The sequence below is a fragment of the Peromyscus maniculatus genome, chromosome 3 (genome assembly GCF_049852395.1).
Source record: "Peromyscus maniculatus bairdii isolate BWxNUB_F1_BW_parent chromosome 3, HU_Pman_BW_mat_3.1, whole genome shotgun sequence".
NCBI classification, from domain to species: Eukaryota; Metazoa; Chordata; class Mammalia; order Rodentia; family Cricetidae; genus Peromyscus; species Peromyscus maniculatus.
In genome coordinates, this window is record NC_134854.1 from 29,010,214 (window position 1) to 29,036,867 (window position 26,654).

At 39.5% G+C, this 26,654-nt stretch overlaps 2 protein-coding genes across 5 annotated transcripts in view; one reads left to right on the forward strand and one right to left on the reverse strand.

Annotated features, from left to right (window-relative positions):
- Window positions 1-11,029, forward strand: part of Elapor2 (endosome-lysosome associated apoptosis and autophagy regulator family member 2) — a 173,533-nt gene extending 162,504 nt beyond the window's left edge. For all 4 annotated transcript variants that reach the window (XR_013049719.1, XM_042272701.2, XM_042272703.2 and 1 more), the window contains one exon: window positions 6,848-11,029. Coding sequence is in view for 3 of the 4 variants with exons in the window: in XM_042272701.2 (XP_042128635.2) it covers window positions 6,848-6,907 (60 nt within the window). In the remaining variant the exon portion in view is untranslated. The remainder of the gene's footprint in view (window positions 1-6,847) is intronic.
- Window positions 11,030-12,870: 1,841 nt separating this feature from the next.
- Window positions 12,871-26,654, reverse strand: part of Grm3 (glutamate metabotropic receptor 3) — a 218,560-nt gene continuing 204,776 nt past the window's right edge. The window contains exon 6 of the mRNA XM_042272706.2: window positions 12,871-13,438. Coding sequence (XP_042128640.1) covers window positions 13,365-13,438 — 74 coding nt within the window. The 3' untranslated portion in view covers window positions 12,871-13,364. The remainder of the gene's footprint in view (window positions 13,439-26,654) is intronic.

The window sequence follows — 26,654 nt, forward strand, 5'->3', positions numbered from 1 at the left end:
TTTTTTTTTGAGACAGGATCTGTCATTGGCCTGAAGCTCACCCAGCAAGCTCCAAAGATTGGCCTATTTCCTTTCCCCGTTGTTGGGATTTTAAGAGCCTACCACTCCAAGTTCTTTTCACATGGGCTCTGGGGACCTAACTTAGGTCCATGTGCCTTCAAGGCCAGCACTTTATTAACTGAATTGTCATTAATTGGTCAAAAGTTGGCTTGTATAAACTTGTTAGTTTTGTTGTCCTGGCAAAAGCCTCAGAGATTGGTAGAACACACCTCTGGGTATGCCTGTGAGCATGTTTTGAGAAATTCTTGAATTATGAAGACTCTCATTTAAGCACATGATTAAGAAGTGGGACTTTGTTAGAGGAAGCAGCTCACTGGTGGGTGTGTCTTGGGGTCTTTATCTTGCTGTGATTCCTTCTTAATATTTACTTTCTGTGCTTCCCATCTGCTGAGATGTGGCTGTTCTGCCGTGCCTTCCTCATAGGATTGATCAATTCCTCCACAACTCTGAACCAAAACAGTCTTTCCCTTGCTTTATTTCTCTTAAGTTGTTGGTCACAGTGGCATAAAGTAATTGGCACAGCTTGGTAAAGTTCAATGTTCTGAAACCTAAGATGGCCAAGCTGTTGTAGTTCCTAACAGACATTGGGTCGTTCGACATCTCCAAAATTAGCCAGAATTCTCACTCACCAGGCTTCAACCCACTAGTGCTTTTCACACGCCCTCTTTAGTGCTGAGTATAGATACTTGTCTTTGTAGTTTTTATCTAAAACAAAATAAATCCTTCCTTCTTACCAGGATGAAATTCCGTGTTTGTTCTTCAGTTCTATATCTGAAGCTAACAGCCTATTTAGTAAGGAAGTCCTTCTGCTCAGGGGAGAATTACTATCTGGACACTGTTCAGGAGCTGACCTGTAAACCCTTTTCATTGTCCGGCAGTAAAATGTAGGACCCCTTATGCTTTGGGAGTTTGGTCAACATGTTTGCTGCAATCTTTTTAAAGTTGGGGATTCATTTTCTGTCAATACATGTAAATCAGCATTTGAAACTTGAATCCTGCCTTATTTACAAAGCCATGTCTCCATTAGCAAAACAGTGAATAATTCTAATGGTTTTGAAATGTCACTGTACTTGCAAGCCAACATGTGGGTCTACCATGGTTTCATATTCTTTAGAAGGCTTGAGTATCCAATGTTAGAAACAAAACAGTCTATAATCCATAGTAGGAACAGCAGCCACATTTGTTTTGTTTGATCTGCACCTTCTGTAAGGGGAAAATGCTAGAAGATGCCTGCATATATAGTATATTGTGTTATGGAAGGGTAACCCCTGTCTTGGAAAACTTTGTAATAGTGTGCTTCCCGTGTGCTCCATATGTGCAGGCTCTGTTTTGAGCTTTCAGGTCTGTAAGCAGGCTTTGCCTTTGCTCTGGAAGAAGGTACCATCTCTATCATTCAGTAATTCGAGTTTAATTAACATATTTGAGATTATTTAGAATGAAAGATAATCCACATCTTTAATGTGTAGAAGTCAAAAGAGAAGAGCCTCCCATAGTTCACCAGGTTTCTCTTTACTGGGCAGTGTTTTCCAGGGAAGGAACATTTACATGCCAGGGGATATTTAAAGGAAAATAATGCTTAAGCCATAGCTTAAAGAATACCTGGAATTGTTCAGGAGAAGAGTAAGTTAAACTATTACAAAGACTTTTAAGCATTTCCTTATATTGTGGTGCCCACACCCATTATACTAAAGCCAGAACATTGAAAGATGGAAAACGTTCTTAGAAAGAATCACAGAAAATAAGAGATCAACAGAGATACTTCTCCATGAGAAAGTTCAGAATAATCATTTTTAATATAACAAGTTCAGTCAGTGTGCTCTTTTGTCCGCTTTTAAAAATTTATTGTTTTCAATAATTGAGTCAACATACAAAGTAATGTGATTCATTCTGACATTTCGCATATACATGTTACACGTTTTTGTTTCCCTCCCTTGCCCCCCCATCCCTCTACCCCACTCTTGTTCTTTTTCTTTAATATTAATAGCCCACCCCTCTTTCATATCGCATGTATTCCATTCCTATATCCCCCCTCCCACCTTTTTAAGATCTACTCTTCCCCTCTCATGTACCCCTTTCTAGTTTCAGCACCTCCCCCACCCACCCAGATATGCACATACAAGAGAAAACATGCAGTGTTTTGTCCTTCTTAAACTGGCTTATTTCACTCAGCAGGATGAGTTAGAGTTTCATCCACTTTCCCCCCTGCAAATGCCATAATTTTGCTTTTCCTCCTGGCTGAATAAAGTCCCATGATGTATGTATATAATCATAATTACTTTATCCTTCCTTATGTTTATGAACATCTAAGCTGGTTCTGTTTCTTCCCTGTTATGAACAATACACTACTAAGTGTGAGTATAGAAGTATCCCTGTACGAATAGTTAAGTCTCTGAATAGATAGCTGGGAGAGATAAAGTTGGAACACATGGTAGTTCTATTTTTAGGTTTTTGAGAAACCTTTATATTAATTTCCACGAGGGTCCTACCAGTTTACATTCCTATCAGCAATGTCTAAGGGTTTCTTGCTTCTCATAGTTTTGCCAGAATTTGTTACCATTTGTTGTCTTGATAGCACTTCTGACTGGGTAAAATGGAATCTCAAAGCAGCTTCAATTTGCCCTTTTCCTGCTGGATAAGAATGTTGAACACATTTTAAAAAATTTATTGGACATTTGTGTTTATTAACTTTCAGCCTAGTTATTAATCTAATGATTTTGGTGTTTGGTTTTTGCAGTGCTTTATAGGTTCTAGGTGTTCATAGAGAAGCGTAAAAGATGCTGGATAGCCAAAGGGATTCTAAGCACTGGTGAAATATCCAATCTTAAATTATATAATGAAGCAATAGTAACAAAAACTGTGTGGTACTGGCACAAAGACGAGCATGTAGACCAATGGAACATAGCAGAGGACTTAAAAATAAGCACACACAGCGACAGCCAATTAATTTTTGACAAAAGTGACAAACACATATTGAAAAAGACACCCTCTTCTGCAACAGATTCTGGGAAACCTGAATAACCACATCTAGAACAATGAAACTAGATTCTCATTCTTCACGTTGCACACACAAAAATCGAAGTGGATCAAAACCTTAATATAAAAATTGAAAATTTGAAGCTGCAGGATGAAAATATACAAAAGTACTCTTCAGGATCTAGGCAGGGCACAGGCTTTCTGCACAAGGACTCCCTGCAAAGGACTCTAGTAGCAGAGAAAGTAATCTCAAGAATTAATACGACCACATTAAATTCAAAAGCTCATACATAGCAAAGGAAATGGTCACTGCAGTGAGAAGACCACCTCATGAAGAGTGGGAAAAGAAATCTTGCCAGTTATATCAAGAGTTTTTGGTTGTTGTTTTTGTATTTTTTTATTTTTTAAAATGAAATTTTGACCTATTGTTGAAAATATGAAACAATTATATGTGATAAAACCATTAACCTCCCACCTAATTTTATTATATTGGCTTTGCTGCATATCTGCCCATCTCTCTACATTTTTATTGGAGTCTTTTCATATTGTTTTAAAGTAAGCTGCAGACCTCAATTTGTCTCACCCCAAAGACTTCAGGATATGTATTTTAAGGGAAGTGCATGCATTGTGACTATCACATGATTTGATGAATTCTGCGAAAGGTGTATACTTCAAGTTCCATGACACTTTAGCACACTTTCCTCCTGAAAGTGACCTCTAGTCCTTTTGCATGGAATTGGGCTCTGATCTCCCAAAGGCAAGTGCTGTAGCAATCTTTTAAACCATAGATTAGCTTTGTGTGTTTCAGAGCCTCACACGATCACATCATACAATGTGTCATATTCTGTGAAAATTTTTCTTTTTCTCTGAAGAAAATTTGTGAGATTCATACACGCTATTTTAATTAGGAGTGGAATACTTTTTATTCACGAGTGATGCAGTATTACCTGGATGCATCTTTCTAATGGACACCTATGCTATTTCTAGTGTTTGGAGAGAGCTACTGTGTACATTAAATCTTGTATATACCACTTAACAATGGGTATGCATGACTTGAACAAACAAAGCTATACAGTTTTACATCTCTTTGCTTTAGCCCATATTCTAAAGGCCATAACTTATTCGGTACTTTCCTAGTGCTGTACTGCATCTGGATGTTTGTTTGCCTTGACTTCACTCAGCAATTAAAAGAAAACTGCAATTAAGTTTTTGTGGGTTTTTAAAGTTTATTCTCTAATTATTTATAAGGTACTATAAGATGCTTTTCTTGTTTGGGGGAATGTGATAACTTTATCATTACTTTTAACAGTAGACACTGTGGAGACACATCATGCATGTGTACCTGGTCACCCAGTATCACAAGAGCAGGAGTTGGGTCTCTTAGCACAGAGGAGAGGAAACAGAGTGGGAGAGGTGTTGTAGGATGTAAAGAAAAGCTTCCTGGAGTCCAGGGCTTAAGTCCAGGGCTTAGAAAAGTTATACTGTGTGGCATCCTTACAGGGAAGATCCTGATTTATCTAATAGGTGATAGCGCTAAGAAGTCACCATTTCCCAAATCCTAGTCTCCTGTTTGTCTTCTATAATGTGATATTTCAATGCATTTATTTTAGAGGCAGAGTCCCACTGTGTAGTTCTCAATCTTCTGCACCTCCCAAGTGGGCTACAGGCATGTAGGCATACATCAGCACACTCTACTGTCCATTCATTTCCATAACTGTTCATTAACAATTTGCCTAATGTGATAGGCTTGTCTTGAGTCTTGTTTTAGAAGTTTAGAGAGGAAGACATCTGCTTCCTACCACCAGGAAGTCTCACTCCACTAGTGGCACCATAACTAATCATATAGACACCTATGCATACACACATAGCCATGTATATGCATCTTACTATATCATCATTAGGAGCATAATTCTGTTGGAATGAAAATAATGTGGCTTTATGATCCCTATGTGATATAAGTGTTTGAATTTAAATATTACCCCAAGAATAGACAAGTACATGCCTCCATTTCCCTTATGGTTGTTTTGAGCTATATCTTCTCAAGAAAAAAAAAAAACACAGAACCTCAGGTTTCCTTTCTAGGTCATTTCTGATACTCTAAACATTTAATATGCCATTGGCTTGTTGGAGGCAGGCAGCTTTTATACTCAGGTGTATCCCTAAAGTGTAGTCCTGTCCTTCAATGCTGTGGGGTCCTAATAATTCAAACTATTCGTAGTTGTAGTTATTCTAAGTTAGTTGACCCCTGGTCAACATGAAACTGCAGATAAGCTCTTAAGGAGCCCATCAGCAAAAATACTGAGGACGTTAGCTCAATCTCTCAGAGGCTCATCTTTCCAGAATAGCACAGAAAAGTAGTGGGTTCCTATGTAGAGTGTGATTTAAATATACTGGGTGTTATTCAGGTAAAACCAAAGGCAAGGTCCTTTCTGTCAGCTCTTCAATGTCTGCTCCCTGTCATTTCCTCATATGACTTAACTTTTAGCACACTTTTATTCTCAGCAGGGACTTGATAGCTGATTACCTTCAGTCTCCCTCTTTTCTTCCCCTCCCTCTCACTCTGTCCTTCTTCCTTCTCTTCCTTCTTCCCTTTAAACTAAGGGAAGGAGTCTAGGGCTCCGTGTATGCTAGGTGGATACCTCATCATTAAGCTACACCTCAACCTGTATTTTCTTTTGTAAATTTTATGTATCTGTTTAGGCATGTGTCACAGTGTGTGCACGCGCGCGAGCGCGCGTGCATGTGTGTGTGTGTGTGTGTGTGTGTGTGTGTGTGTGTGTAGGTTAGAAGACAAAGGGTGGAATTACCTTACCTCCTTCCACTGTGTGGTGGGGATTGAACACAGGCTGTTTGGCTTGGTGCCAAGTTATTTACCCTTTGAGCCATATCACCTAACCTAACCCTCACCTCACTTAACCCTTACTTCACTTAACCCTCACCTAACCTAACCCTCACCTCACTTAACCCTCACCTGACTTACCCTAACCCTCACCTAACTTAACCTAACCCTCACCTAACCTAACCCTCACCTCACTTAACCCTCACCTGACTTACCCTAACCCTCACCTAACTTAACCTAACCCTCACCTAATTTAGCCTAATCCTGGCTGTTTTTTGTTGTTTTTGTTTTGTTTTTAAAGAGCTTCTTCCTATTCCACAAGGCTTTAAAAAACTTCTATATTTAATGATTAAAACATTCGTAGATATTCAACCTCCTATTTCTCTTTTGCCACAGTAAAGACTAGCCTCCTCTGTGAGTATATTACATATACCAGCAATAACATGTTTGAATTATACATTTGATCTGTTACCTTATATGACTTTGCTAACACTTTCAGTAGGCACATTCACAAAAGGTTCCCCGAAAACACATAAATCAACTTAACTCATTTGGGCTGTTACTCTTCTTATCATTCAGCCTGTGTTATCACATATGAATGTCTGCCAGTTCCGTTTTGCCTACAATTAGCATGTCAAGGTCATTGATTTCATACCAAGGTCAGGAGTGTCCTCAGGAAGGGTCTCAGTGGCTTTTTTCTTCAGAGGAATCACAGCTCCATCTTCGGATATCTGCTCCATCTTGTGTTTGTTTCTATTTTGGCGTTGTCTGTCTTATCGCTTGGGCATCAAAGTTGTCCTTCAGGGTAGATTCGCCATTGGTTGTATTTCCACCTTACTTTAAATGTGAAACCCTAATTGTAAGTGGCAGGTTCATAGGTTAAAGCAGTTGGGGAACTTTCATTATGGCAAGTAAAATCCTAAACTCTTATTGGCATTTCAGTGAGCTGACTTTATTTTATGTTTTCCCCCTTAGGAAAAAGATGACCACTTTGAATCTGTTCAGCTGAAATCCTCAAGATGCCCCAATATCTGAAGGGACAGTGCCGTAGCGTTCAGACTGATGAGCGAGGACACCTGATCTTTAGTTTTTCAGGACCTCTTAGGACCTGTCCTCACACCTGTCACATCTGTGACGTCACAGAGGAGGCGTGCCACTGAGAGGAGGAGGCAGACATACTGATTGCCTTATAACACATCACATACTTTGTCAAACTACAGAAGACAGATGATTTGGGTCTCACTGAAGATGAAACTTAACTCAGGAAGAGATTTAGCTGTATATACACATAACTGAAACCCACCAATGCACTGCTGATGCATGCCATATAATTACCGGGAAACTTTAATTCTTTACGATGTCTACATGAGAAATGTGTGTTGGAAGGCAGACACAAGCATATGCCTTGTGTTCCCACGTATGTCTTAGTAATTGGGGAAGATTTGAAAAAATTTAAGTTATAATTATTTTTTCCTTTATTTCTTCAAGATTTGCAAACATCTTTTCTATTAAAATGGTGAGTGATGAAAGACAATAAATTTTCAGAGGTTATTTTCTCTTGACTTTGGAAGCCTAGGATATCAGTAATGTTTTGTGAAGTTATTTACTTGGGTTATCAAAGCTGATTATTGCTTTTAAAATTTCACCTTTGTCAGAACTGGTCTGAAGAATTTAACTAATTGCTTGAAGGGATCTTAAGGGGGAGGGAATGAAATCCGAGGAGAAACCTCAACATTCCCTTAATTGGAACAGTCTGGTATTATCAGAAGTCAGAGGGCTTAAGGCCGTGTGAGTGTTGCTGAAGAATAAAGCAGGTGGAACACCTTGTTTATCAGACCCCTGCACAGTCAGGAAGGAGGAGGAGGAGGAGGGATGCCTTGGTTCCAAGAACAGATACCTGCTTGTCTGGGCAGCGCAAGGTCTCCACAGACACCCCTGGGCTTTTCCTTCACTGCAGGCAGACCCCCAGAGCTTTGGTGGTTTTTTATTTTTTCTTTGCTACAAGGCTTTGAGGATCCTGAATTTCTTGGAAGATTTTATTTTTAGCCAATAAGGAAGAAATTCAAGTTTTGAAATGCATATCCTTGTATTCATAATAAGAATCTTATTAGCAGCTATGGAATGCATATTGTTCCTGTTCAAAAGCAATCTAGAAAATTGTGACATTCCTTATGATGGATTATGAGTATTAGTGTGACTTGGATATTATTTTTGGAAGAAGTTTGAAGGTGAATTTGACCAATTTTGTATAAACTTTTAGAACTGGGAAGGAGGAGAGTATCTTTCTTGTTATTGGTCTAAGATGTTCTGTTTTGTTTCCAGTAAACTGTAATCTTTAAAAAATTAAAAGAGATTTTTGATTGGCTGAAGGAGGCAAGGCCCATGGGTAGGTTTTAACTATGTTTTTGCCCGAGGTGTTTCAATGACTTATAATGTTTGATTCTGTGGGTAATGTAGCCTTTATTTTTGTGAAAAATGAGAGAAAAATGAATAAATGAATAATTGTGCTTATTAGCCAGTGGGTAAAAACTGGACCTTTTTGCCATCACTAAAATAATTTTTTTTTTGGTGTGTGTGTATGTATTTACTATTAAATATAGAAATAGATGATGTTGTGCTATTGTTTGTCTAAGATTGAAGAGAATGTTATTTAGCATAATTTCTTGGATATTCTTCTGAATAAGAGATTATCTTGGCTTTGGTCATTTTTGCCACACTATCAGAGTATTGGCATTCTTTCCCTATCAAAATAATCAAAATTTAGTCATAAGAGTGGCAATACACTTGAAATGCGATCCAGAGGAAGCCGGCAGAAGTGCAGACTGGACAGCCAGAGAGCTTCCTCTACCGCCGTCCCCTCCTCCTCATCTGCTCTGCTCAGCGTGCAGGTTCCAAGCCGTAGAGATAATTGGGATTTGCTCGCAGGTAGTTCCTTTTCGCTTGTCACTGGACTAAAATCTCTGACATGTCAAAAATGCCTTAAATTTTAATGAACTCTGAAAATGCAGTTGATATTGAAGAAGTTATTTATTTTATTTCTAATTTTAGGTATTAAATAGACTTCTGTCAGCTCAGTCCCATCTTTGGATTCCCCTGGCTTGTCATTTTATTCTAAGAGCTGAAGAATGATGGCAGAGAGAATGTTATGAGGAGAATATGCAGACCAGTTTTAGCTATATAATTCTGCTTAGTTTTATATATGGCCTTTGATAAGGCCAGTAAAATGTTGAAAGGTATAAACAAATTATTATGTTTCTATGACTTTTCATTGACATTTAATTCCCCCATCACTACCAGTGCTAGAAAAATATATTATTTTTTTTTCTAAAAGGCATACTTTGGAGCCTTAAATACTTCATTAAGTCAACTGTTGCCTATAACATCTCTTAGCACTGTATCAAAACATACTTAAGTCAGTTTCCCACTGGATGAGAACATGCCTTCTATGGATAAGTTATATTATGCCATTTAACAATGTTGAGCAATTTGATATGTATTCACTCATTTAAAAGACTGAATTTTATCATTATTGACCTTTCCCCTCTTTGGTTACTAATAATCATAACTTTCTTAGGATTAAAAACATTTCATAGTACCTTTGTGTAGAGTTTTGTCATTCTTCTTCCCCAAAAATGATGGTTTCAGTCAGTATCGTGGAAGAATTACTGGAGTCCAGTTATTCACCATCAGGGTTCTCAGGGGGCAGCTGGCAGTTTGCTTCTGTGAGTCTCATCTGGCCAGTGTAATTTGATGTCTTTTGGTAACAGTGTTTCCCAGGGCTCATAGTCATTCCTAAGGGGAGGCTAACGTGTTTCTATTTTACTCATGAAAACCATCTGCTTGATTAGTGTGGGATGTGTGGCTCACTTACGTTCTCATATTGATAGGTAGATGATAGCTTCTGAGGATGGGATGTTGACATGCAAAATAGTATGGACTCTTGAGACCTGGTACTATAGATTCTTTCCTGGTTTATTTATGGCATCTGTTCATGTACGATGTACCTCACTCAGTGCTTGCCCATTTACCAGATCCTCTTTAAGTATGAAACTAAAATTGTATTTAGTTTTCTTTCAGTGATTGTTGGTTCAGTAAACACCTCCAATTTTTTTAAATGAAATGTCAGTTAAGACCTTGGTTAGCTGGATTTTTCTTTATTTTAATAACTCCTGGAAGGAGGCTTCTGTTTAAAAGAGCTTATGAGTTTTGATGAAATTGGAGTAGATTGGGCAGTATTTCCTTTATGTCAGATAACTGATTTCAAAATTCTTTTGGCTGCATTTCAAATAAAAGTAAACCAGTAAGAATTATGTAAATCTAAGCCTGCTGTTGCAGAGTAGGGTGGGTAATTGCCTCACCCGTGGGTGTGCACCTTTACCTCAGGGTTCCAGTTCAAACCTGTCTATGTGGCTTTTCACATCCCCTGCCTCCACAACCTTTTCCAGACAGACTATGGGATTTAGAATGATCAGGACAGGCAATCGGATGAAGCAGGGACTAGCTGAGAGATCATGTGGACTTGAGGCTTGTAAAGACAGAGATTACCTTTCTCAGCCATTCTTGACATCTGTCCTCTGTGTCATCCAGAAGCCAGCTTGGCTCAAAGTTTTAAAACGGGAACAACTTTCCTTTACCATGCTAAGCTTGGGTGGGCAGGAAAACCTATAAATATTTAAGCTAGAAAGGATGCAGAGAGTCCAGTAATTATTCAGAAACACAAGGCAAGCCTCTGAAAGTTTCTTTTATGATTATTAATTAGCTTGGGGTTCTAAAATTTAGAGAAGTTTTGCAGAGATGGATCAATCAGCTTTGCATTCTGGAAGGATGAAATGTTGTTACTAATATAGAAAAAAAAAGCTTCCAAACTTATCTTTTTAAATAAAATGTCTTACATAAGAGAAAAGATCATATAGCATCTGTTTTCCACACATATGTTGAATGCTTATACAGAATTATTTCTAGGGATCATATGGTAGATGGTGCACTTTCTAATTAGAAACAAGGCTTTGTAGCAAGGGTGGAAAAAATGGCAGAGCTGCCCCTGAATGATTTTCAGTGTCCTGACAGGGCATAAAATGTAGTGGGTGTGGGTCAAAACCCAGCCCTCAAAACTACGGTTTTCCCATGATTTAGACATGACCCTAAAGGACTTGCTTTAAGATCCACAGTCAGCTTGATTGTTAGAGGCACCAGCTGTGCCTGGGAATAGCCCAGCTGATACTGCCTTCCTCAGACTGTCACCTTCCATCAGTGGATGGAGCTCAATCGCACACATCAGCCTTCCTCAGCCGTTATCCCAAGCAGATGCCCCTTCTGAGCATGCTTGTCTGGCTCTCCTGCCAAGTGCAGTCAGAGTAGAATTTGTTTTTGCTGTTTAGTGTCTTTGAATCTGTTACCCAACCTACCCTAGTTCACTCCCCAAATTTTAGGTACTTATGTGAGTGTGAGGATTCAGGCAGTGGTAAGCACCATTGTTTTAAGCATCTGGTGGTTTGTAGCTTGATTCCTTAGGTTGCTCATTCAAATGCCTGCAGGAGAGAAATTTTTCCAGCATCCTCTTTCTTTCAAGGATAATCCCTTTGGTCTTCATGCCCCTGTCCACTATTTCTAGATATATTAAAAATAGTATTATTACATTTTACTATTTCAAATACTGTCTGTCATATATTTAATTCTTCTTTCCTTCCTCACCACAAGTCCTGCTTTTAAATTGTTTTCTCATGCACTCAAAGCAAAAACTTTACCAACTGAGTTATATCCACAGTTCTGGTGTATGCTTTTCAACTGCATCGGTCTTTCCGTTGTGGGCTACATGGGTGGCCTCTCAAAAATATGTCCACATCCTAGCCTCTGATCCCTGAGAATGCGATTTTATTTTAAAACAAAAACTTCACCACCACCACCACCACCACCACCACCACCACCACCACCACCACCACCAAAACCAAACAAATGGCCTCTGCAGATATAGTTAAGAACATCAAGGTGATAGCATACTGGGTTATCTAGGTGTTCCAAATCTAATGACAAATGACATTTTAAGAGACAAAGGACAAGACAGACACGGTGAATGTGATATGAAGACTGAACAGAGTTTGAAGTAACATGGCCATAAGCCAAGGAAGCATATAACTACCAGGTGCTAAAGAAAGAATGGAATGAATCGTTTCTTTGACTCTAGAAGGCCGTCTGGTCCTGCTGATTCCTTAATTGTGACAGAATAATTTTTTGTTGTTTGAAACTACATAGTTTATAGCATTTTCCCCCATCATCACAAGAAACAAATGTACTCTCTGCCCCGGTACATGATAGGGCATCTACAGACAGATGTATTCTCAATATTTTTTATTTTATAATATTTTATTATATCAAACTAAAAGTTTGATAGAAACAGGGAAGTATTTAGTAATAAGTATTTCATGCCTTATTTTAGGTTCGTAAAATATTTAAATTTAATGATAAGTCTGTGTGCTGGAACATCATTTCTAGGACTTGGGAAAGCAATGGGAAGTAAGATCTCTAGGATTTCTACTTCTCCATTCATCTATAAAGGGCAAGAATGAATTCACAGTGGAATTATTAGATGCTTTCTGGTTTCTTTTCTAGTCATTATGGTTGTTTTTGCACATCAGATCCACCAGACCTTTTCTGACAGGTCATAGCTCCCTATTCAGAATACAGGAAAGCCTTTGTCTCATCTGACAGTTCTGGGCTGTTATATAGTCATAGTTTTTAAAAGATAATATGCGTAATCATGAACTGGTCTTATATTTATGTTATCACCCATTGCCAATTTCGGATCACTGTCATCTATATAAAAGTAGAATTCCACTCATAACCCTCTGGCAGGGCTACAACTCCATTCAAATATGTGACTGTGAAGAAAAGCTCAGTTAGATGATTACTTCCAGCATTAACAAGAGAAGGTGACTTGAAATCTACATATTCAAATTACCTTGAGTGATCCAAAAGGACAAACCGTTATCCATCATGCTTGAAAACCTCGAAGGTTTTATTCTGGTTATCTTTACATTAATACAGATACTTTTTATTTTGTACTGAGAAAAACGATCTGTTACACATAATGTAACTTTAATATACAACGTAGAAACTCACCCTAAGTTAGTTACAACAAGAACCTACAAAAGACTTCATAGGAAAAAGGTTACCTAATATTGCCACTGTATAGGGATTTTTATTTGTTTGTTTTGTTTTAGTAGACTGACCCTGTCAGACCCTGTCACCAATGCTCAGCTCTGTAAACAATGGTTATTTCCATGTTTGGGGAGGGGTGTTATTGGGGCACTAAAATCAGCCTAAAAAGTTGTAGCACATCACTATATACTGAACAGTCCTCAAAAATAATTTATTGTACTGTTTCTAAAAAAAAGGTACTAGGGTTGTTCTTTTGTTCTGTTTCCGTGTTCTGGAGCAGCATGTGAGCACTTTGTCTAACAGCCTAAGAACATGAGAACTGAACTGCATATCGCAATCACAGAGATGAGGTGGTGGAGTCGAGAACTTCCCTTCCGTTGCACACCGTCGGGACATATGTGCTTGCAGAGGCTGCAAAAGAAAGTGGGACAGAAGGCTTAGTGAGCAGGACACTCAGTTCATGGCACAAATACTCCCAGACACTGAGTTAAGATGAAATTAAAAACCCATCTTGACACGGCTTTGGAAAATGCCTACTGATTTATGCTATAGTAGATAAATTGTGTAAATATTTTCTGCTCATTAGTTTGTATCCTGGAATGTGCCTCCTCATGCCAGGCCTCTTGGATATGGGATTTATAAGCATAACCTTTGCTGAAAAAAATCTCTCATGGGTTGAAAATGAGACTTAATAATCTATAAAATGGTTAAAATGTACTGAATAAACTAAGGGGCCCTATAATTTTCTTATAGGTGATTAAATTGTTTCCTATATTCATTAACTGTAATTAGTTTTGATCTTTGATCAGGGATGACTCTTTTTTGGCCCCAGGGGTCCTGTGTGAACTCTACTGACTTAGAAAACTGGTATGGTTTTTACTGTTCATGTTACATAGGCTCTGTGAGGGTGCGGGCAAGGGTGAGTGCTAAGAATTCTGGCTCTTTAACAATTCTTGAAATGAAGGCATTTCCAGAGATAAAGTGCCATCACTAATGGCAATGGTGGTCACAGTGCCATGGTGCCTGTATAACATAGTAGTGTACAGTCACTCTTTTTATAATAGTTTTTTCAGATACAATTTTTACCTATTAACATCTTGTTTTTATGTGAAGTTTATCCACATAGTATTTATTTTGCACCTGATATCTTTTCATGGAATGAGGACATAAGCAAGAACCTCATTCTTCTTTGGGATGAAACCTTATACTCAAGAGAATAGGTGAAAGTGAACTTATGCCACCTTTTAGGTCTCTGCATCTATGCTAACATATATTCTCACCACAGGAACTAGATCACCAGAACACAGCCTAGTTATAATTAACACAATATCTTCCTATTCCCTAAAGACATATGAACTAATTTCATTCTAAAGATTTCATGACTGATAACAGATATGTTATTGACCCATAAATTACTCTTGGTATAGCAATTTCTCTAAACACAAAGGAATAACTGATAGCGAGATTGTAGCTTATGCAGCATTATAAGGGAACAGTCACAGTATTTAGGAAACTGACATCTTGTAGCAGGTCAACCACTAGCCAAGCTCAAGTTTTTCAACTCAGTGATTTGAGTAGGCATATGAGAACATCTTTGAAGTCTGTGAACTGAAATGACTGGAGTCATGTGACAAACTAAGTCTTTAAGAGATTTTTTTCCCTTTTAACACAGATGGACCATATTAAATATTTTTTCTTTGCAGCCTCGACTAGCTTCATACTCATGATCCCCATTCCCCTATCTCTATCTCTTCAGAATTTGCCCACCTTCCTGTGTCACCACATTCAATTTTCTTCCCAAAATGACTCTAAATATTTGAGGGAAGGTATGCCATGTGTGTGTGTGATACATTTCTTAAAGTTTCTGCTGTGAAGATAGTAATAACATAGCCTATGCCTGGCAAAATTGTTGGAAACTAGTTGTGATAATGATTCTAAATGTGAGACCTTTAGTAATTTAATTATTCTCCATTTTCATATGCTTTGTGAAATCCTAGAATTAGTACAAGTTGATAAAGTAAAAGAACAAGATAAATGAATCTCCAAACACACATCATTGGATGCAGAGAGAACACTCTGAACCCCTCAGCATGTGCTCTTTCTCAGAACCCTACATCCAGCTGCCTGCTTGACATCTTCATGACAATATTAGTAGTCATTTTAAAACTGGTGTCCAAAGAACTCTTGACTTTGTGTAGCCTTTCCCTACTTAGCCTTCCCTCAGTAAATGGTCTTCCCTTCTAACCTAAACCAGAAGTCTAAAGTTCATGCTTGATTTTTTCCCTCCTTTTCCCATTGCAAACCTATCATCAGGTGCAATTAGCTCTAGCTGCATATCCAACAACAGCCGTCTTTGTGTGTCCAACCCTGGGCAAGCCTCTGTGAATTAATTATCTGTGCAGAGACTGACAGGAATGGTAGATATTACTTACATTTCTCCTGGTCATATGTTTTCTACATGGCAGCAAGGCTACACACAGTCAGCTCTCCACACCTGTGGTTCTATATTCACAGACTCAACCAACCATAGATTGAAAACATTTAGGGAAAAAATACATACTGATCATATTCAGAATTTTTCTTACACTCCCCAAGTAATACAATGTAATGGCTATTTACACAGCAGTGACACTGTGTTGCTATGATTAGAAACCTAGAGATGATTTGAAGTTTACTGGAGATGTGCATAGGTTATTTGAAAGTTTGACCACTCATGAGGAGGGTATTCTGAAGCCAGTTCCCTGGATCCTGAGGGCAGCTGCATCTTGAATATGAGCCACCCACTTAGACACTTCCAGTGGCGTCCCCTTGTGCTTTAACTTGGGTTAGAAATCTCAAAGGACTGCGCCTTCCCTTCTGTTTGTTACATATTCTACATATTCCTGCCCCTTTGCTTTGTTCTCCAGATAGTAATTATGTTCCTCAACTTTGTGCCTTAGCCACAGCTATGGCTTCTACCAGGGACATTCTCTCTGCTCACCCCATGCCTCATTCATCTCACCTACACCTGGAACGTGACCTCCTTCCAAAGATGGTCCTCAGCCAACGCAGTCTAAAGTAGCTCTCTGTCATATCCCTGTTTTAAAATTCGGGCCTGCACAGCTGATGCTTCCAGACCCCTGCTCCCTCTCTTCTTCACTAGTGATCAGAAAACACGTAGGAACTCTGCTTATTGGTTTTATTATTACTCTCCAGTATATTTTGTGAATAGACTTTCTGTAAATATTTCCTGAAAGATTCCATAAATGTTTACATTTCTAAGAATGAGGCGATCAGTGAAAGTTCCCAGAAGGAAGTGACACACTGGTGAGGTCCATAGGCAGCCTTGTTTAGGACAGGTGGGCTTTCTGTTCCTTAAGTCACACTGAAGCAATGACCACCAGTTACCCTTGCAAAGAGAAATGGTTCAAGGTGAGAGCTCCTGATAATAGGTATACTGCCTTTGGCATTTCGACTAATTCCTTTATCTTTTCTAGAATCAAGTTTTATTATTTATTTGCAGACTTTTCCTTTTCAGAGTTTGAAGAGGAATGAAGATATATAATGGGGATAAGTAAAGGATAACAAAGGTCTGACATGCTGATACCTCTGTCTGCCTTGGACTAGTCTAAGCTCCTCTCTGGGCTTTTCTTGAGGCCATTTCATAAAGCTGCTCTGATGTCCCCAGTCTGCTGTGGAATGTGATGGAACTCTGTTCTTTGAAGTACTCTCTCATGTCAGTTTTGTTCTCTGCATTCCAACTTCTTATCAACTGTTGCATTTGACTAGGGAGGAGATACAATGGCTGCAAAGAGAGCTGACTGACTGCATGGCTTCAAATACTGCACTCTGTAGGCCTTGGACATCATTATGGAAGTTCACAGAGCCCTCTGAGTCATGTCTCTGCTCCATAGGGATATTAAAGGAAGAAGCACTCTCAGCCAGGATACAAATTCTAGATCTCACAAAATAACAACAGCTAAGATGCCCATCAGTCTCCTTCTGCAGGAACTTCCCCCAGACCCTTTTTAGTGTATGGAAGGGATCTCCACTCGTAAACTTCTACTTTGCTTTTACTGTTTCTCTGTGGCTTTGGCCATTGCATTTTATTATGTAAAAAACAAAAAAACTCCCCCTTTTTTTGCATATGCTGCAGAATATAGTAGAAGAAATTGTTTTTTGAGTTTACCATCTCAATTGCTTCACATTCATAAATATTTTACATGTACTTCCCATATTAGCCCATCTGTTTTTCCCCAAGGTAGTAAAATATGTAGAAAATCAAAATGCTATCATTGTGCATGTGTGTGCGCCCGCCCGTGCATACACATGCACTTGTGTTCTTGTGATGAGCCTTTGCTGTTGTTCTGATGAACTTCTCATGAGGTTTTTAATGGTGTAAGTTTGGCCCATTTTCTTAAGGGTGGCTAAGCAGATTTCTATAATCATTCTGTCTGCAAGAAACAATTATCATGCAGGCTTCTTTTATGTTTTCTGGGGATGTGGGACAAACAGCAGCTGTTGTCGTCTGCTCTAGGCAAAAGTGGTACTTTTTGCCACTCAAAGTGAAAACTGAAAACAGCTGGAAGAGACCTTGTATGTTTCACTATTGATCACAAAAGGACAATTTGCACCCAAGAAAAGACTCATTTTACTTCACAGACATGGTGAAACTTTGGTCAGTGCAACCATGTGGCAGCCATGGCTCCCTGTGTGGAATCTATTTCCTTCCCACTGCTCACACATGGGGTGGCCAGGCTTGGGGGAAAATTATGACTTTTTTCACATCACTGGGTTCTTGATCAATACTAAACATATTTATTGAGTAGATTCTTCTGCATGCCAAGCCTGTTAGTCAACTGACAAAGAGACTGGCTCCTGGAAATTGATGCCTTACCAAACTCTGTAGTGTATCAGACTTGGGAGAAAATAAACATTTCAGCAGAGCAGACATTCCTGTCTGCCCCCATCCATTCAGTTTTCTTGTTCTTGGTGACCTCAAATAATTTTTCCCAAGAGATCTGCTTATTTATGTATTTTTTAAGTCATGGAATCCATTTCAGGGAGAGCTGCTTATTTATGTATTTTAAAGTCATGGAATCCACTTCTATCAGCTGTATGCCTCTTTGTCCTCCTCCTCTGTCATTAAATCTGTGTTCTCACTCATTCAGTTTTTGTCATCTCTTTCAGAAGAAGTTCATTTGGTGATCAATATGTGTTGCTAGACGCCAGATTTGCAGTCTTGCTATTGTTGAGATTTCAAGAAGAAGGCAGGGTATTCATTGTTAAGACGCTGGGGGGTAATTCTAGACTGAATTCTCAGGAAGTAGTCACTTTTACCAATTCAAGTAGTGATCTAAAAACTGGTTGTATAGAACAAGGTGCAAATTAAAGCTATATTTTCCAAGTGATATTTATAATTCTACAAAAGCTAAGACTTCTTCATTCTGAGTCATAGAGAGGAGATATGTCATACACAGGTTTTGTTACTCACGGTACAATTTAATTCCCATGTGAGCTGAGGTTTCAATTGCCTTTCACTACCTGCCTCACTCCATTGTTACCTCATGATGCTGTTTACAGTCATATCCTTTCACTGTTTCCCCTCCAGAAATATGAAAGGAGATGTCTAGTAAACATCAGGTAAAAGAAATAGATCCTCAACTCTGTACTCCCCCCTCACCCCACACTAATTCTGCATTCTTCTTATCCACCTCGGATTTGCCCAGCACTGTTTTCTTTCTTTCCTATCAAAATCTGAATTAAAGCTCATTCAAGGATCAGAGGTTCACTCACCTTGAGAGTCTGTTAATTTGGGGTGTGTGTGCTACTATGCCTAGGGATCAGAATCTGAAGCTGCAACTATTAAACTCTAAAAAACTATGCCAGACACATGTTCTTTTGTCTGGTGGAGCTAATCTTGTTAGCATCACATTCAAATTGTATACAGCCTCTAAATATTTCATTTGTTTCCATTTCTGTCAGCCTGGTCTGAGTCACCAGCATCTGGACAATGCAGTAGTCTCGGTGATCTCTGTCTGCTCCCTCTGTGGCTGTCTGCTCACATAGACACAGGGGTGCTTGGAAGGTCAGCTCATGCCACAGCTCTGGAGAACCCTAGAGCTGTCCCATTTCTTTTGTTAGAAAAGCAGACGTTCGTACAATGATATCCTTTGCCATTCCCACACCTTAGTGTCTGTCTTTCAGGTACCAGCATGACTTCCTTCCTTTGTTTCCTTCATGTCTTTGTGCAGAATGCTGCCTGAGCGAAGAGGCCATCCCCAGCCATGGTATAAACAGTTTCACTCCTCCAGCTCCTCTGTGCCTGAGATGCCAGGTGGAATATGTCCATTTCCCCCATGAATGTTTCTTTACATTTCTCATCAATACCTGCTTCATGCCATCTTACTGGTCTGTTTGTGTTCTTTCTCTGGCCCATTAGCATGGCAAGACCATGAGTATAAAATTTACATCATGGCCACATTTCCTAGTTCCTAGAGGTGAGCTCTAGGCTCAAAAATGTTTCTTCAATGAATGAATTGAAGATTGTTTATATCATTTACACATTTCCCTGTTCTGAGGACCCTTTCCAAGAGCTTCTGCCGTCATACCAGGTGAGGCAGAAGTTACACTCACACCTCTTTGTTTCCCACGTGGAGAGAATTTTCATGCTATATTGGCACACAAATATTCTCATTTAGGAATATTCCTGATAACTTCATTTCAAGTGAAATGGAAATAGGGAAGATAAATTAGTAAAGCATAAATTGGTCTTTTGCTTGTTTTGTTTTAAGGTACTGAGCCTCTAAAACAAATTATGGACAATGGTTGACAGTGAACATGGTTTTCTTTTAAAGTTAGTATACTCACATAATTCTGAACATGTCAGTGTTCCTAAAGACATCTACTAACTCTGGGTTTGCATGATCTGTGTTTGACTGGAGAGAACTCTAATAAAATATTGGACTCTGTGGTTCAGGAACTCTTTCTGTACTGCTTCCTGTTCAAAGGGACAACACAGAAAGCAGGAGGATGTGATGTAATTTAGTTCAAAACACTTGCTTTTAAAGGACTGCTTGCTAAGAGAAAGCCTGCCCTTGACACAAACATCCACGCACTATAATACTACTCCTTGATTTGTCCCCATCAAATTACAGTCTCTGGGAACATTTGGGTCTCCCTTCTGGAATAGCTTGCCTTGTCTGTGTGTACTGTGGTGCTGTGGGAACCTAATCTACAACAGACATGATATGTGGTGTTGGACCTCCAGACACGGGCTTTGGAGAGGGATCTGTGACCAGGACTCTAGAGTAGGATGCTGCTGTGGTGTACGGACTGAAAGAAAAACTTTTAAACCATTCCTTTTTCAGGAGCTAAGAGTCTCATGACCAGAATAGCCTTTTCCCCCCTTAACTGAACCAAGGTAGAAAATCCAGAGAGGCCAGGGGAGCCATCAAATATCCTCTGAGAGTTCTATTTATGACTTTATTTGTCAAATTCCCTAAAGCATCTATGAGATGGGGAGGGCCTGGCTTTCTCATCTGGAAATGGAGTCGCTAGAATAAATGGTCTTCAGCAGCCCTTCCAGCTTCAGTCTCTATGGTTTTCCTTACGGATGTTGTAGAGAGATCAGGGGTTGGAAAAGGGCAGGTACAAGGTAAACACAATGGCAACATTAAAGAGCAGGAAGATGAGCTACGGTCTCTGGTACTTGTAGGTTCACTTATGACCACTGCACTCTCCTCCCATCCTCACTGAAGGAGGGTGTGGAAGAGTTGGAATGAAATTCTCAGACTGCTGTGGACTTTTCAAAGGGAAAAAGAGATTGACATCTATTTGAATTGGATGAATTTTGTTTATTTTGCCTGCAAGCAGATGGCTTAACTTTCTGAATGCTTAAGGCTCCTCATGCATTCTCCACTGATTCATGTTTACAATACACTTCTGCCTGTGGTGAGTCAATGATTGACATTCATTGTCAGTTCAGTGTGTTACCAATAACTTGCTGATTTGTCTGGCCAGGCTGTTACATAGTGTCATTATGAGACTTTGAATCTACATTGTTATTATTTTTATACCATTATTTTTCTGGAGTTGCACTGTAGTGATAAAATTTGGGCATTATAGAGTATATTTAAGTTGCATTCAAATTTCAACAGTAGTTTATACTCTGTTCATTAGTAAGCACAACATTTTGTTCTCATATGCTTGCTTTCTCTTGCTTTAGCTTTGTAGAAATTTAGGCAATGCCTCTAGAAGACTGTTCACTTGATCTTTTTATACTATTGATCTAGCTTTGTAATGTAAAAATACTTTGCAATAAAGACTAGATTCTGTTAATGGAGCAATTCACACATTATCACAAAGACAGGTGACTTTCTGAATAAAATTTCAACAGAGAAAATCAATCTACATCTGACTAGAGTTCCTCTAAGACCCAGGTCTGGGCATTATTATTTAGAAGTCTCTTGGTTTACTGTAATGATAATGACATTCGTACATGTAAATGATCACTTTGAGAAAGAGAAATATACATCCCCATAGGACCAAGTCTGAGCACTTAATAGCTCTGTAAGACCATAGGGCACACTTCATTTCTCACCTCTATGCTGATCTATGCTGTTCCTAAACCATTTTAGTGCTTGCAGTCTGACCTGTATGTCTCCCGGAGGGTTTTGAGCCATATAAACTCACAAATATGTCTAGCGGCAGCGTGTCTCCTTCAACATTATGCAGTTCCATTTATATCCCCAGCATATTGTCTCGATTTCTGTCTTTGGAACCAGCTCTAAGAATCCCCTTTGCTTTCAAGCAGAAAAGAATAAAGATGGACATCTTTTCTTTTTAATCTCGCTCCGTAGGATGTTTGCTTATGTGACTGGGTGTGGGAGCAGCACTGCAAAGATGAGTTTAGGATGTCAAGATCTCTAAGTTATATTTCCCCTGGGAGGAGCAGTCTTTATGAGTGGCCAGGTGATTCTGTTCTCCAAATGACTTCCTTGGAGAGTTCCAGAGGGAGCCTAGGAAACAGCTGTCGTAAGTATGCGGCCAGTGGTATCCTAGGAAACAACTGCACAGGTATGTGGCCAGTGGTATCATGAAGCAGAACATGGGGGATTCTCTGAACGCAGGGTCTGCCCCCACTCTGAAGGAGGGGATGAAGTCAGCGTTCCCTGCACGCACTGCCTGACATGAAATGAAGCCAACAAGTTTGCTTACTGTTGTGTTCTCAGAAGCCTTCCCTCCCGGGATTACCTCCATTGAAAAGCTATGTTTTCTGTTACAAACCAGATTTTGCCTTTGCCTTAGATCAGAGCAATCAGAATATATGTGGGTGGAGCCAGGAAATCTTTACTTCAAATGAGTTGTTTATATACAAGCAATTGGGAGCCATTAACCAGTGGGCATTATTAAAGGAGAAGAGTTAAATTTATTTTTATTCTGACTTCCACTGTATATAATTAAGCAGATACAAACTGGAGTGTTCTTTCACACATAACAATATGGAGAATGTTTCTTGGTGGTCAGTTTCCCCAAATGCCTTTAGCCATGCCCCTTCTTCCGTAGTGACTTCTGAGTCTGGCCATACTTTTCTATCTGTTTATAGCAACTTCATATAAACCTATAGTTTCCTGTTATTAAAGACCTTAGCCTCTGGGAAGAGGCTGACCAAAGCTGCCAAGGGACATGTTTTATCTGCCACTGTCTCACTGAAAGACAATGCGGGAAGACGTGTGGCTGCACTGTGAAGACAGTCTAATCCCTGAAGAGTGCAACACTGAGTTCATCTAGGATTTGGAGAGTACAGCATAATTAGAGCAACCACAGATTCCCTGAGAGTCGATTTTGTCCTTACCCTTGACTGAGGGCAGACTGTGTCCTGTTCTTGAATAGATATAGTATAGGACATCCTGTGTGGGTTTCCCAGCTGGCCCGTTTCTCCGGAGCTTTTACCCAGCATGCTCTCTGGAAGCCCACACGGGAAGGCTTCCCACCAGGGTGCTAAGCATAGGTGTGAGACTAGGATGCTTCCTCCAGATCAACTTGGTCTCAGCAGGAACACCACAGGAGGATGCCAAGTAAGGCATTATGAAGCAGATGAACTGCCCACCCAAGGCCTGGCTGAATTCCTGATTCACAAAACCATAGGAGGTGATAAGAGAGTTGTTTTAAACCATTTGGGCTGTGAAACTTCTTATGTGGAAATAAATAAAGAAACATGAAGACAGAGGTAGCCCTGCTTCTTCCATGTCTCACTCTCATTTATGTGTGGCGCATTTCTTTTACCCATGGAGAAAGTTCAAAATCAGCATTAGCATCAATAACAATCAGCCAATGGAATGAATCACCAGTCTAGTGCTTACTGGGAGGACAAGAGTTACATTTGTCCCTTGATGTCTGTAAAGTATCAGTTACAGGATCCTCCCCTTTCTGCCTCCCTACCTACCCACAGACACTAAAAGCTGAGCAAGTCCCTTTTGTAAAATGGTGTTTGTCTGTACTACACTCATCTCCCATACACTCTATATCATCTCCAGATTACTTATACTTCATACACTCCACATAGCTGCTGTACTGCATTGTTTAGAGAATAAAGACTTGAAAATTAGTCTGCATATATTTAGTGCTTTTATGCATTTCCCCTAAATGTGTTTTATCTACAGTTGGTTGAATTTGGAGATTTAAAAATCAGTGACTATGCTCATACTCCAAGTAAAATAACAGAGTTAGTGCAAGAGGTTTATGGGGGGGGGGGCGGTGAAAGGCCATGTCGGAGTGGGACATGAGAGAGGCAGGCAGACAGAACAGGGAAAAGATGAAAAGAAGAAGAGAGGCAAGAGGCAAGAGGAAAGAAGAGGCAGGAGAGCGAGCTGGGCCTGGTGGGCACATTTAAGGGCACACATGTGGTTCAGCTGATGGTGGAATGGCACCTGGCGGCAGGTGATGACGTGGCACCTGGCAGCAGGTGATGACGTGGCACCTGGCAGCAGGTGATGATGGAATTGCTGTGGTGGCACAGGCAGGCTGCTACCCTGTGCTGGAAGCTAACACCTAGTGGATTCACAGTCATTTAAGAGTTTTGTATAATTTGTGAAACAGCACCAATCACAGTATTTGGGGGGGGGGAATGGATATCTGCTGTACTGTATTCATACTAGAGGAAAGAGGCACTAAGATAGCGCTTACTGGGAGAACAAGAGTTACATTTGTCCCTTGATGTCTGTAAGTATCAGTTACAGGATCCTCCCCTTTCTGCCTCCCTACCTACAGGATCCTCCCCTTTCTGCCTCCCTACCTACCCACAGTAAAAGTTTGGCTTAAATTCTTACATGACAGCAGGCCAGTAGCATATTCACATACAGAAGTGGATCTCACAAGTCTGTGATAGTGATTCGGAGTTAATAAACGCATTCTACCTGGTCCATACATACATATAGCTCTTCATACATACATATATAGCTCTTCGTGATCTGCTGCATGTTTGTCTGTTTGTGTTTTTAAATGTAATGTATACTAAGAGTTTGTATTTCTTTTCTTTTTGAAACACACTAAATAAATCTCCCCCAACCCATTGGTTAGTTATACCTTCTACAGTATCAAAATACTGCCTTAGCCAATAAACTTCATGGGGTTAGGGCCCTGTTCTACTCCTTATTGCTTGTACTTGATGATCATAGGCCACTGGAACATGTAATATTCAAGAATTGAATGATTGAATGTATTTCATGAGAGTAGCTTTAATTTATTAAAATGAGAAACATTTTCACTGCAAGTCAGGAAATCCAAGGTCAACATGCTGCTAGTTCCAAGTTACTAAGGTCTAGTTATAGGCTGGTTGTGGTGGCACACACCTTTAATCCCAGTACTTGGGAGGCAGAGGCAGGAGGATCTCTGAATTCAAGGCCAGTCTGGTCTATAGAGTGAGTTCCGGGACAGCCAGGGAATACACAGAGAGACCCTGTCTCTAAAGTAAAAAAAAAAAAAAAAAAAAAAAAAAAAAAAAAAAAAAAGACTTAAAACTATGTTGTTCCAATAATAAATGAGCTTTGTGTCAATAGACACAAGTAACTTTACTCCTCAATTTTCTTAGCTACAAAATAGAACTTCTAGTACCTGATATCACCAAGATAAAATAAATCTACTTTAAACACAGAATTATAGATGAGTGTATTTGTTATTTCTGTGATTTGAAATCGATATTATATAAATTCCTTGTTAGAAAATACTGCTTCATTGATTGAGATAAATTAATTAGGGCAATATTGTTGAGGTCTGGGAATACTCTAAAATGTTCCATTGAGTAGACATCTACCTTGAAGCACCAGTTTGGCCATTTTCAGATTAGTTTACAGGGCCAAAGTGGGTCTGCTACAGCCCCAGCACAGTGTTTTTGTGTAAACGGATATTTAACAATTTCTGAGAAGAGGATTTGATCAGCTAGAATCTAGGATTTTTTTTTAATTTTAATAATTCCTACCATGTGTATTAGAACTCCTAGTTCTGAGTTACTGAGGTCTGACTTTAAAATGTGTGTTACAACTTAAAGACTATGTGAAGTTGTTCCAGTTGTATCCAGGAGCTCTGAGCTCTCAACAGATCCAAGGGAAACTTGTCCTATTCAGTCTAGGGTGAGTGCTCATACTTCTTCCTATGGAAGCCATTAACCACCCAGCATCATAAGCCAGTGTTTAATAGCCCCAGCATGTTTTCCGGGAGGGGCAGCATAGTGCTGTAGTTAGGTATGCTGGCTTGACATTCAGAAGTACTGATGCTAAGTTCTGATTCAGGTATTTAAAAAATACTGCTTCATTGATTGAGATAATCATAACCCTGTTCAGGTTTCTCTATTTCAAAAAGTTGTGAACAGTAAATAAAATGTAGTACACACACACACACACACACACACACACACACACACACACACACACACACACAAAGTATTTAGCACAATGCCCATCACATAGAAAATATCGGATAGGTGAGAGTTTCTGTGCGTGACATTACTTTTTATTGCCAGGTTTTTGTTGTCTGAACTAGCTAGCTATAGCAATTTTGTTTAGTTAAGAAATGAACAGATTTGTTTGGTTTGGAAATAAGCGTGTTTCTCTACTTTATAGCTTTTACTTCACCATGGGGAAGCCTGAAAATTTAGCAGGAAACGTGTGGATCCCTGCATCACAGCAGCTCAGGGCTGAGGAGATAAGGGTATAGGGTGGTTCCCAGAACACAGGTGTACTCCCACCCTGTCAGTTTTCCTCTGCTCATGGGAAGAGTGCCCTGCTACATTCTATAATTTGTTGGAGAAGCTGAGGCACTAATGCACTAGCTCATCCTGTGATGCTCAGCCATTTTGAATATTTATTAGTATCCTTTCTAATTGACCAGAGGCAAAACTGTTAAGTAATCATTGGTCTCTGTCCTTCTAAGACATGCTTCCCCTTGGGTTCCATCCCCTTCTCTCTCACCCTGCCAGTGAATTTCCCCTACTTTAAATAACTGAAAGTTATTTAAAAAGCCGCCTATTCCAGATACATTTGTGCTTTAGGAAAGTTGAATCCTGTGTTTGAGGATGACAGTGTTTCAGTCACTGTCTTAGCTACAAAAATCCCAGAATAGGAAGGAACAGTGGTCTGGGGAGAGATCCTAG